Source organism: Myxocyprinus asiaticus, chromosome 29 (genome assembly GCF_019703515.2).
Source record: "Myxocyprinus asiaticus isolate MX2 ecotype Aquarium Trade chromosome 29, UBuf_Myxa_2, whole genome shotgun sequence".
Taxonomy (NCBI): domain Eukaryota; kingdom Metazoa; phylum Chordata; class Actinopteri; order Cypriniformes; family Catostomidae; genus Myxocyprinus; species Myxocyprinus asiaticus.
Genome location: NC_059372.1, coordinates 15,133,653 through 15,146,177, shown reverse-complemented (window position 1 = coordinate 15,146,177; position 12,525 = coordinate 15,133,653). Strand labels below are relative to the sequence as shown.

Sequence of the window (12,525 nt, the reverse complement as noted above, 5' to 3'; positions counted from 1 at the left end):
TTGAAGAGGCTTCGTTACACTTTAAGATTTAGATCTCAGCTCTGAATTCAAAACCCCCCGATCAGCACCATGAAATGATTACAAACTTTTTCACCAAAGAACCTTATCTGTTTTGGACAATTTATATATGAATTTTCAACAATTTGCTCTCCAAAAATAAACCAATCAAAAAGGTCAATTGAGTCATTCTCACCTTTCTTTGGTTTTGATTTTTTAAATTGCTTTTAGAGACCTTTGGTAAAACCAAAAGCTGACTCAATTATTTTTCTGGGTAAATGAACCTGTCAGACACAAAGTCATTCCCCAGCAGTCAGCAGAATTAGACAGTTCCTCTTTAAGCACTGTTTTATGGCTGATCACCTCTTGCTCTTTATACAAATGCTGTGGTTGGACTGACCTTCATCGCTCAGTTCGGCCTTTCTGATGACTGGCCTGAACAGGAACACAAAAGAAAACAGAATTGGGGAAACATTGTCTTTTTCATGAACTGTCACAGCAGTTCAAAAAGGAATCTCACCATAGCTTTTGGTTTTTGATCTGACTGATTTTGAGAGGCATTCACAGATGTGGGCAAGAGATACTACACCCTTCCTTGTTCTTCCTCTGCACTGCAGGTTATGCAAATGTTGTATGCATTCCAGCTGTTACATCAGTGGTGGTCCCCTTTCACACATGCACAGGATTCTACAGTATCCTAGTGCCCTGAGCCCAAAGAACATTTGCATATGCTTCCTTGATAGACAGACAGAATGTGTTACATTCGGTAGGCAAATTGGTGGCATTGGTGGGAGGAGGACACTATTCCCCTCCTCCAGCCTCTTCCCTGAAAGGCAGAATGCAACTAGCTTGTTATCATTTGGGAGACACCTGAGCCTGTAGGTGGGGATTCCCGTGCAACTATCACCTCATTGCTGTCGCTGGGCTTGCCCGTGTGTGTGTAGGGGGAGAATGTAAAACTCATGGATTTCCCCCCGTACGCCTTCACAACTTATCCAAATGCACATCCATATTATTCTTTGGATTTGTGTGTACGGTACAGGTTTGTTGTGCTTCCTCTTGGCTCATTCACACCTCTTCCCTGTTCGCTTGTGTGGTTTCTTTTCTTGTTATTCAATAGGTAAAAAGTGAGGATTCCCATGTTATCTGCCAATCTGCATGTGGCAAGATTAATTTTCTTGTATTGCTTAAGATTTACATGTTTAAGGTCCAGCAATATGATGCAACTTCACTCTTTACTGGAGAAAAGCTCTCAGAGTGTTATATGAGCGTAATACATTGGTGACTAAGCAGCGGGGGTCATATACCACCACACATTAATTCTAAATGTCATTTCCTTGAGAATAGATATATACTGTACATATACAGACTCATCTGCATATCATACCATCGAATCACCTGGGCGAAATACTCTCGGTGGAGACATTCACAAGTTATCTTATGCAAGGGTCATTTTAATGATAGCAGTGCAAAATCTCAATCAAACATATTTAAAACACACTAAAAATTGAAAATTTAGACTGACAATGAAATTGCTTTTACATATCACTTTCTGTGAACAAACATGATCCACACTGATATGTGCACCAGTGAGAAAAAAAAAGTCACTGTTTCCAGAACAACCCTGGCAATTGACCTTTTTCACACTCCGGGTTTTGGAACACGGAAGTAAACAATTGCAGGGTAAACTTCGACAGCAGTGAATGGGAGATCACAGCAAATATTACTTTCACTTACCCATTTGCTCCAAGAGCAAAAGAAAAAAAAAATCCACTATTACGTTTGAATGACTTTTCAGAAGAGGAAAAAATAAAGAGTGGTGGATTAAGACAAATGGGAGAAGATGCCAAATTTACTGTCACTCTCTCAGCAGCTGTATAATAGAAACCCTCTCACAGCTGTGCTTATTCATTTTTTAAAACTATTTCCAGGGTTACATAAATCATAATGTTATAAATTTACACTCAATATTTAAAAAAATTATAATATAAAAGAATTGCGAGATTTACGCTGATAAATAAGGTGGAAACGTGTCATCAGTCTGTGAAAAAGGTCTATTACTTCAAGTTGGAATGCTTCATGATGTTAAAAGCAACAAAATAAATAAATACAGAAGTTCAAAATACTCTAATCCAGCCACAGACTTAAGCACACTTTTCAACAATGAACTTCAGAATAGGCCATCAACAGAAACCAGACATTTGTTTACCATCACATTCACACATTATCACAGATGCTTATTTACCATTTTTTCAATCAAATGAAAATACAACAAAATAATTCATAATCCAAACAGGATTCCAAATAAGCCTTCAGATAAGAAGCTTGAGGAGAACTGTAATATCTTGCAGATTTCTTATTCACTACTTTTACCAAAGTTATATAAAATGGAGCATGGCAGGAAAAATGGCTTATGTGAATATATTATATAACCACAAAAAAACTGAATTTCAGCAGACAATAGAATGTCATTTGTTATGCAGAATGCATCCTTAAGTGAATGTGATGACTTCAGAAATGGTGATGATATAGAGAAATTAAAGACATAGGACAACAGAAAAAAATGCCACAGATTGAATAAACCTGAGCATGAAAGGCCTTGTTTTAAATAGTTTACTTGAGTCCAGTGCAGTTTTGGTTCCATAAGGCCTTAAGGCATTGAAGCAAGGACGCATCTTAAGGAGAGTAAAGAAACATCAGTCATCTTATCTCCATGATGCTGCGACCCCTCCATTTGAGGGCTGACGTGTAATATCAGTATTTGTTTATGCCAAACAGACGCACTCCATGAAACTGTGGCAACTTGGGAAGGAGGACACTTAGTAGTGAGCCTGTGTTGACTAGGAAGTGGGTGGTATCATATTTGGTGTAGAAGCTGGCCAGAATGTACCTATAAAAAAAAATAAGGATATTTAATTATGAAACAATTAAAGATTATAATTTAATTTAATTATTAGGCTTTTATACAGATTGATTAAATATATTATTAATCATTATAAGATTATACAATAAGGAAATTTGCTACTTTAGACCACATTTGAGCTATAGCCATTACTAAAGCAATGAGCAGTTTAGTAACTTCTATTAAGTGTTTGTGGTAATTCTTCTGTGTCTATAAGTTACTTGGGAAAGTCTCATTTGAATATATGGCTTACAATACAATGGGTGAGATGGTCAGGAACTTTCTCGATGCTGTGAACTGAATGCCGTAGTCCATCTGTTCCCAATGAGTGAGCAAACGTGCCTTGCCCTGGTCCGGCGTCTCAAAGGGAGTGCCTTTTACCGTGTGCAAAAACAGATACATGGCCTAGACAGCAGAGAAGAGAATCAACACTGGACCGAGAATTCAGCATCAGAAAGTTTTCTCCAAAATTACTTCGAGGATCACACTAAAGCTTGACTTGCCTATACTAATTTGTCACTTAGCTTATGCGACTTACAGTAAACTTATTAAAGGGACCAGTCCCCTACACTGTAACCCTAATGTTGTCATTACTGGGAAAATCAAGTTCTCTTAATTAAACATTACTTGAAATGACAACTTATTTTTCTCAAAAATCCATTGGCTTAAGATTTGAAGTTGTAATTACTCAAACTATTACTATGTACAAAATTGAGGCTATGGGGAATACCTAAAATGTCTCGTTCTTGAATTATTATTATTATTGTTTTAATTTTTTTTCTCCCCCAATTTGGAATTCCCAATGCCCTCTAAGTCCTTGTGGTGGCATAGTGACTCGCCTCAATCTGGGTGGCGGAGGACAAATCTCAGTTGCCTCCGTGCATCTCTGAGACCATCAATCTGCGCATCTTATCACGTGGCTTGTTGAGCGCATTACGTTCATTTTATATGATCAGCAGGTTAAGTGAACTTATTTATTTACATTAAGTTGAGATGCCACTAAACAGTTCAATTGAGGGAATGAGTTTACAACAATCAATTGAGTAAAGTCAACTTATTAGGGGTTTCAGTGTAAATAAAATTGGGATAAAGTGCCATGCTCAAGGGCTAAATGGTAATAGTTCATGTATCGCTACTTGCAGGTTACAGTATTGCACTTACAATGGAAGTGAATAGTTCCAGTCCATAAATGTTAAAATAAACACTGTTTCAAAGGTATAGCCACAAGACATAAACATTATACGTGCTGACATGAATTTAGTGTGATAATATCAGGGATTTACTGCCGTTACGTCGCCATGACAATGAAGTTGGATATAGCTTTACACAGTAAAGGTTAGCAAGCGATTTTATCACTCTAAAATAATGTCAAAACGTATATTGTTTATGTCTTGTGGCTATACTTTTGAAACTGAGTATTTTGATGTTTATGGATTGGCCTCCATTCACTTCCATTGTAAGTGCCTCACTGTAGCTATGATTTTTTTTGTGGATTTTTCCCCTTTTTCTCCCAATTTGGAATGCCCAATTCCCAATGTGCTTTTAAGTCCTCGTGGTCACGTAGTGATTCGCCTCAGTCTAGGTGGTGGAGGACGAATCCCATTTGCCTCCGCGTCTGAGACCGTCAACCAACGCATCTTATGTGGCTTGTTGAGTGCATTGCCACGGAGACATAGCACGTGTGGAGGCTTCACGCCATCCACCGCAGCAACCACGCTCAACTCACCACGCGCCCTACCGAGAACGAACCACATTATAGCGACCACGAGGAGGTTACCCCATGTGACTCTACCTCCCTAGCAACCGGGCCAATTTGGTTGCTTAGGAGACCTGGCTGGAGTCATGATTTTTGTTTTTTAACTAAACGAGGGACAATAAACAATTTGTGATCGTCAACATTATGCCACAAATGCTGTCAATTGAGCTTAATTTGTATTGAACCCGGAACATTCCTTTTAAGGAACAATAATGTCATCATTTTCTCACTCTCGTGTTACTCCAAATCCATGACTGACTGCCGTGAAACAAACGAAATTTGGCAAAATGTTCACAAAGCTTTCAGTGGAACTATAACTCACTAAAAATCACATTTGCACATATTCAATCTTGTTGTTTGAAGATGTGTCACACCAGGTTTGATGTCAATGATGCCAAACAACAATGGTTCTTGCATGTCTCTTTACCGATTGCGATGCACCAAACGTGATTATGCAGCAGTATATTTGAGAGCTACAACAATGACCCCGTTTACACCTGGTATTAAGATGCGTTTCGGGTGATCCGATCACATGTGGTCAGCGCTAAATACAGGTATAAACGGGGTCTAAAACTTTTTGTGATCGGATCACAAAAAAACAAAAATCACAAACGAATGTGGTTCAAAATGCATGTGACCACATCGCATTTGAGGTATAAAGGCTAATCTGTCCTGAATGCGTCCCAGACAGCAGCGAAGCACCACCCCTCACCTGTCAATCAACCGCTGCATTATAACAAGTGTTTAAAATTAGCTATTTACTAGTGGCTTTAAAAGGAAATAACCATCCGATCTGAAAATTTAAAAAAGCGGATACATAGGGGGCCTGGGTAGCTCAGCGAGTACTGACGCTGACTACCACCCCTGGAGTCATGAGTTCGAATCCACGGCGTGCTGAGTGACTCAAGCCTGGTTGCTAGTGAGGGTAGAGTCACATGTGGTAACCTCCTCGTGGTCGCGATTAGGGGTTCTCGCTCTCACTGGGGCGCGTGGTAAGTTGTGCGTGGATCGCGGAGAGTTTCATGAGCCTCCACATGCTGTGAGTCTCCGCAGTGTCATGCACAACAAGCCACATGATAAGATGCGCGGACTGACTGTTTTAGAAGTGGGGGCAACTGAGACTTGTCCTCCGCCACCCAGATTGAGGTGAGTAACCGCGTCACCACGAGGACCTACGGAGTACTGGGAATTCGGCATTTCAAATTGGGAGAAAAGGGGATAATTTTTTTTTTTTTTTTTTAAACCAATACATACACAAGCCTGATAACTTCACGGATCTTGTCTGATATCAACATGCAGAGACAGAAATGAGAATCACGAACATCTAATAGCTCCTTTAATACAGGTACTTCACTAAAATAATGGAGATTTGTTGCCTTTGGGCTTAGATTAAATTTCAACTGCATCTGGGAAAAACAGTGCGCCAGTTTTATTCTTTACTATCTTTTACGATTTTTTTTTTTGCAGCTTATTATCAGGCAGACATACTGATTGATGCGTGTCATCATGAAACAGAGACCTTCCCCTTGAAATCCGAACACAAGTGGTCAGAGGAGACACATTTAAGAGACCAGGGCTGTGTTTCCACAAAAGCATCGCAAGATTAAGCTGATCGTAGAGACCACTGGCGCCAATGGTTTCTACGATCTACTTAGGCTTACAATGCTATTAGGAAACGCTGCCCAGGTGTAAACAGCAATGTGTCTCACCTGACCCCTTGCGATCGGATCACCCGAGACACATCTTAATACCAGGTGTAAACAGGGTCAAAGTGCAAGACTCACACAAAGCTATCGTATGGCTTCAGAAGAGTCATACAAACTACTTTAATGTTGTTTTTGTGTCCTATTTTAAGCTTGGCCACTGTCTTCTTTCACTGTATAGAAAGAGCAGCCAAAACATTATATCTGACATTCATTTTGCGTTACAAGGAAAAGAAGAAGAAGAAGAAGAAAAAAATGAGTTTGCAACAACACGAAGGTGAGAAAATGATGACAGAATTTTCATTTATGGGAGAACCATTTCTTTAGGCATCATTCTAACTGCTCGAAATTAATACTTGCATGGACTGACCAGGTTGTGTAAGACATTAGTGAGTGTCCACACCACAGGAACACTGAGGAAAGGGATGCTGAGTAGGACCACATGAAGGGCAGTGGTAAGCAGCAGGTAGGCAAGCCAGATTCCACGGCTGTTCATCACCCGCGTGTTCGGGTTCACCTCGCTGTGAGCTACGCCCACATTCATCCTGCACAAAAACAATGGCCGTGATATACTTCATGCAAACACCCAAAGCCATTAAAAAACAAATAAGGATGCCCTTTAACAGAGACCACGACATTAGCCCACTCATTTCTACAATCAGCTATGAAAACATGCGGTATGAGACTGACATTAAATAAACTTCCGCGACGATCGTTTGTTTTGGTTTATTGACAACTGACATAGTATTCTGTTCTCTTTTCAGGGTATTAATTAGTAGTATGTCGTACAGGCATGCTGTTATATAAATCTGAACACTGTTAGCTATCAGGCTAGTGGATTCGCTACAGCTCAATCATTAAAACAAATATAACGCTGCGCGTGACAGGTAAACAAAACATGTAAAGAGTCGAGTTTGGAGTAAAAACGAAACATGCAGTGAAAACAGATGAGAATACTAGTTAAAGTGAACGAAAGTCGTGTAAATAAGAAGCTAATGTATTCATCTGACAGTACCCACCTTGCGAAGTAACCAGGAAATAGAGTCTACGGCTGTGTTTCAACAGCTGGTGAGCTTTCTACCTAGACAGCCGTTTTGAGCGCCATAAGTGCGCATGCAGCTTTTTTGGGCATCGTAGGCAGAGTGTGTGTATCTGAGCTCAGTTGACTAGGAAAGAGCCGACCATGTCCAAAAATGCTGCGGCCACACGTGATGCACAAAACTGCTGTCTAGGTAGGCAGCTCACTAGGTGTTGAAACACAGCCGTGGACTTTCTCTGCACCCTATGACCTGCTCTGTCTCATTAACGCAGAATGAAGATGTAATAAAAGTACTTTTAAAATGTGTTTATAATCTTTAATATTTTTTATTTATTTATTTATAATTTATAATTCATTTTTATTTATAATTTTTGGACCATTAATAGGGTCCTGCTTGTTGCACTTGTCTTAACAAGCTTGTTGATTATTTCTTATGTAGCCTAATATATTATTTTTCTAATGTACAGTTTATATACTGCTTACACTTCTTTTATATGACATATCTTATATTGGTGATTGTTTGATAACACATTTTATTGTCACCAAGTACTGCTATTTTGAAGTTTTTACATTATAATTAGGCTTTATTATAGGTGCACTCAGTAATTTTTGGAATATGTCGTCTTATATTTACACTGACACCAAGAGGTGTGGATGCAGCATCATTCAAACATTATTGTAGAAACTCACTATTCAGAGTCAGCCATGATTAATTTAATCCATGAGTGAAAGTGTCCAATAACATTGCTGTTAATGAGATTAAGCAAGTAGTATTCAGCTGGTCATGTGATTCTAACATGGCAGCCCCCATGAGAGGACCCTCTCCATGTAGATTAAAACAGCTTTTATAAGTTTACTGATATGATTAGAGTCTTTATCTCATGTGAGTGCTCATAATTTTGTACATATACTTCAAAATTACTATTCATTTCTTTAGATGTATTTTTTTTTTAAGTTAGTAAGAAATTACTGAGTGCACCTTTAAAAACAATTTATTGTGTGAGACTCGTGAGAGGAGATATCAAAGAAAATATCTCCTGAGTTTTTCCAGGTTCACTGGTATTGGCAATATTCCCACTTCCTCTCTATGTGTGACCACAGAAAAACAAAACTTTACACATGCATTGTATACAGTAAGAATAAGAATTAATACAAAAGTTTTAAAAATGTAGTGTTAATGTTAGAAATTATCCTTGCACTATTATTTGACTAAAACACATTTTTTGAATATCATTTCTTTAATGTTCTTGCCACTTGCAAAAGTCTCACATGCCTTTTCTGTCAAAAAAAAAAAAAAAAAAAAAAAAAAAACTATTAGCTGGAATACAACAATAATGTGACCTCTGTCAAATTTGCTTGTCTTGTGTGTTTGTTGGTAAATCAAGTTCCCTTTTTTAGGTGTGACATCACTATTTATGAGACAATACACATGTGTCCTTGTGAGAACTTTGTGAATAGTTGTCACTGCATCTCAGGGTTTGGGACATACTTCGCAGGAAGCTTCAGACTGCCACATAGAGTGGCCTGAATGTTTATGGAAATCACATCTTCCCTCTCCTTTTACAGAGAGCTGTTTACTTCAGACTGGGAAATTTGGCCACATCAGCTCTGCCATTTCCTTGTTGAGGAGAGTACTAGTAGTAATTTGCACACTCGGACTCCAGGTAAGTTCTTCAATTGATTTCTTTGTTCCCTCAAGGAATAATATGCATGAATAAAAACAACTGAGTATGGTTTGGAATACTTGCTCACATATTTATTAGTTATAAATTACACGCATTCTTAGAAGTTACATTTAAAATTTAACACATTATGAAAAAAAAAACACTTATTGTACAATAAATACCACAATAAATAAGAGTACAATAAATAATTAAATAAATATCACCTCATGTAAAACATGAACTCTTAATCTTAAATGTAATTTTAAGTATTTGTTATACTCATGTTACTATAACACAGGAGAACATTTTTAGATGCAGCAAAAGCTGTTTGAACGATTTGACCAACATGATCACGACTACTGTCTGTCTCTGTTCTCTGTTTTTACCTTCGATCTAACACTGTTTAACCTCAACTTTGAGTTCTACTGGGGAAGCCAGAAAAGAAAAGACACGTGCAGACACAACAGAAAAGGAGTAGAGCCTTTCCACGCTGTCCCGGCACAAGGCACTGTTAGGCCATTCAACGGCGATTAAAGGAGCATCCACCTCTGGTTGTTGTGTTGGCTGCTATGAAGAAATAAAAAGTGTTTTATTACAATTTGAAAACATTTGAACTTTTTGACTTCACATACTTTCGCTGTCATTCTTTTCCGTACAGTGAAAATGAATGGTGACTAGGGAAAGAGCAGCTTGGACATTCTTTATATAAAAAAGAACAAAATGTCTGAATAAAAAAGCACATACCTTCAGCATCTGGAGGAGTTTTCTTGTAACTTCTGCAATCTTGTTGGCCTGCTCTCTCCACTTACTGCAAGCTGAATTCTTAAACACTCCATCCCAGTGAAAAATTTGGGTGTAGTTTTTCAGAGCAAGAATAATTCTTGATTGGCATGTCTGAAATGCACAAATTGTGATATAAGATTTAGGCACTGCTTCTGTTATACAAGACATAACTTTAGTCACTATTAGGCTATAATGGGCAATACATCTGATAGACCTCACATCTCACATATTAATTATACCGTTATTTACCTCTTTATTGGTCAGAAGGCTCCAGGGATCACATGTGTCAACTGGTCTTATAGACACTGGAGGGTCGTCAATGATACTTGCCATATTTAGGGACTCAACCTGCATAGAGCATAAATATTGACTCATTAATAGTTGATTAACTCAAAAAAAGATATGGAAACAAATATATGTGTTTCTTGAAGTACGTACCTTGTTGTATAAATCCCTCGCCATCTCATTGAGTTTGATGGTTTGTGCTTTAATCTCGGCAAAATTCACCTCTGGTGAGCGCGCAGGGGCTCCATTGGCGCGTGAGAATAACGATAACGTAAAGCAAAGAGCTAATGTCAATGTTGAATTCATATTAAAATGTTTCTCTTTAGACCTGATCCAGCTGATCCTTTCTCCTGCTCTGCTTGGAAGGCAAGCTGACTGTAGTTGGAGCCTAAGCGCATATTTATTATATAAGGGGGGCGGTGAGTCACCAGGATTTCCCCACGCGCGATCCTACAGGTAGACTACAATGTCACCTAATTGAGTTTCGCTTTCATTAAACTATTATTGTTCCTCAAACACAATCTCCAAGATGCTCGACAAAACACTCGAGGAAAACCTGATGAGATCAAATATTAGTTCCCTTGTAATTAGCTCTATGACGTCATGTCAGTTAGGCCTAAGACTGAAGTTCCAATTAAAGGATTATTTCACTTTATTTTTTCTCTCTTTTTTTGTGTATGTCTGTATTTTGTTTCGTCTCCCCTTACTTGATTAATGTGAAAGCTTGTACAAGTGCTCATTACTTTTTCCTGCAGATGTTTGTAAAATGTATTCTTGTTCAATAATAATAATAATAATAAACGTCCATTTAAAAGGATTGGTCCAGGTTCAATAAATTAAGCTCAATCGACAGCATTTGTGGCATGATGTTGATTACCAAAAAAAAATTAGTTTCGACTAGTCCCTCATTTTCTTAAAAAAAAAAAAAAAAAAAGAAGCACAAATCTAGGTTTCAGTGAGGCACTTATAATGGAAGTGAATGGGGCCAATTTTTGGAGGGTTTAAAAGGCAGAAATGTGAAGTTTATAATTTTATAAAGGCACTTACATTCATTCTGTTAAAACTCATGTATTAGTTTAGCTGTAAAGTTGTTTAAATTGTCATTTTAAAGTCATTTTAGAGTTTTAGGGTTTGTTGACTTTACATTGTCATGGTAGCAAAGTTGTAAAATTGGCTATAACTTTAAACAGAAAAGGTTTATTAGTGATTTTATCACATTAAAATAATTTTTACACACATGTCCTTTAAATCTTGTGGCAGTACTTTTGAAACAATGAATATTTTAATGTTCAAAAATTGGCCCCATTCACTTCCATTGTAAGTGCCTCACTGGAACCCAGAATTTTGCTTTTTTAAAGAAAAGGAGGGGAAGTCAAAATATATTTTTGTGGTAATCAATATTATGCCACAAATGCTGTCGATTGAGCTTAACTTGTATTGAACTCAGAACATTCAACAAGAATGTTTCCAGACTTAAAATACAGTCACATTTTTTTCAAATGTTGTATTAATGTTGTGTACACTGGGACTTTTTTTCTGTTTGCAAAGTGTATTAAGATTAGGAATTTTTTTTTTATTGAATATTGATGAAACAATAGAATTTGTGTGAAGATAAATAATAAAAGAAAGTTGATTTGATTAAAATCCATTAAAAATAATAAGTGGAAAGGGGCCTTTTACCCCTTTAACTGTGTGGTAAAAGGCCCCTCGCCACATTTTTCCGGGGGGTTATAGTGATATAGTGTAGATAAAGGGGCAAAATAGTTTTGAGATAACAAGATGCTTTTCAGAGTGACAATTAAAGGGATAGTTCACCCAAAAATGAAAATTCTCTCATCATTTACTCACCCTCATGCCATCCAAGATGTGTATGACTTTCTTTCTTCTGCTGAACACAAACAAAGATTTTTTGAAAAAGATCTCCGTTCTGTAGGTCCATACAATGCAAGTGAATGGTGACCAGAACTTTGAAGCTCCAAAAGCACATAAAGGCAGCATAAAAGTAATCCATAAAACCATAGTGTTTTAAATTCATATCTTCAAAAGCTATTGGATAAGTGTGGGTGGGAAACAAATCATTATTTAAGTCCTTTTTTTACTATAAATCTCCACTTTCACTTTAACTTTAACATTCTTCTTTTTTGTTTTGAGCAATTATCATTCTTTGTGCATATCGCCACCTACTGGGCTGGGAGGAGAATTTAGAGTAAAAAGGGACTTAAATATTAATCTGTTTCTCAGAGACACTTATGATAAAGTTTCTGAAGACATGGATTTAACCGCTAGAGTTGTATGGATTACTTTTATGCTGCCTTTACAAGCTTTTTGGACTCTCAAATTTCTGGCCACCATTCACTTGCATTGTATGGACCTACAGAGCTGAAATATTCTTCTAA

At 37.6% G+C, this 12,525-nt stretch overlaps 1 protein-coding gene across 1 annotated transcript; it reads right to left on the bottom strand.

Annotated features, from left to right (window-relative positions):
- Window positions 1-1,426: 1,426 nt before the first annotated feature.
- LOC127420428 (ORM1-like protein 2) lies at window positions 1,427-7,491 on the bottom strand. The gene is made up of 4 exons (XM_051662711.1): window positions 7,378-7,491; window positions 6,729-6,903; window positions 3,153-3,304; window positions 1,427-2,887 (listed from the first exon to the last, which is right to left on the bottom strand). The coding sequence occupies exons 2-4, from the start codon at window positions 6,900-6,902 to the stop codon at window positions 2,752-2,754; spliced, it is 462 nt and encodes a 153-aa protein (XP_051518671.1). The 5' UTR covers window position 6,903; window positions 7,378-7,491; the 3' UTR covers window positions 1,427-2,751.
- Between the last annotated feature and the right edge of the window lie 5,034 nt (window positions 7,492-12,525).

Excerpts from the sequence above, each read along its gene's own strand:
- LOC127420428 (XM_051662711.1), bottom strand. The coding sequence starts at position 6,902 with ATGAATGTGGGCGTAGCTCACAGCGAGGTGAACCCGAACACGCGGGTG. Across the intron at positions 3,305-6,728 it reads CTAATGTCTTACACAACCTG|GCCATGTATCTGTTTTTGCA; the intron begins GTCAGTCCATGC and ends TCTGCTGTCTAG. Across the intron at positions 2,888-3,152 it reads ACCATCTCACCCATTGTATT|GTACATTCTGGCCAGCTTCT; the intron begins GTAAGCCATATA and ends TTTTTTTTATAG.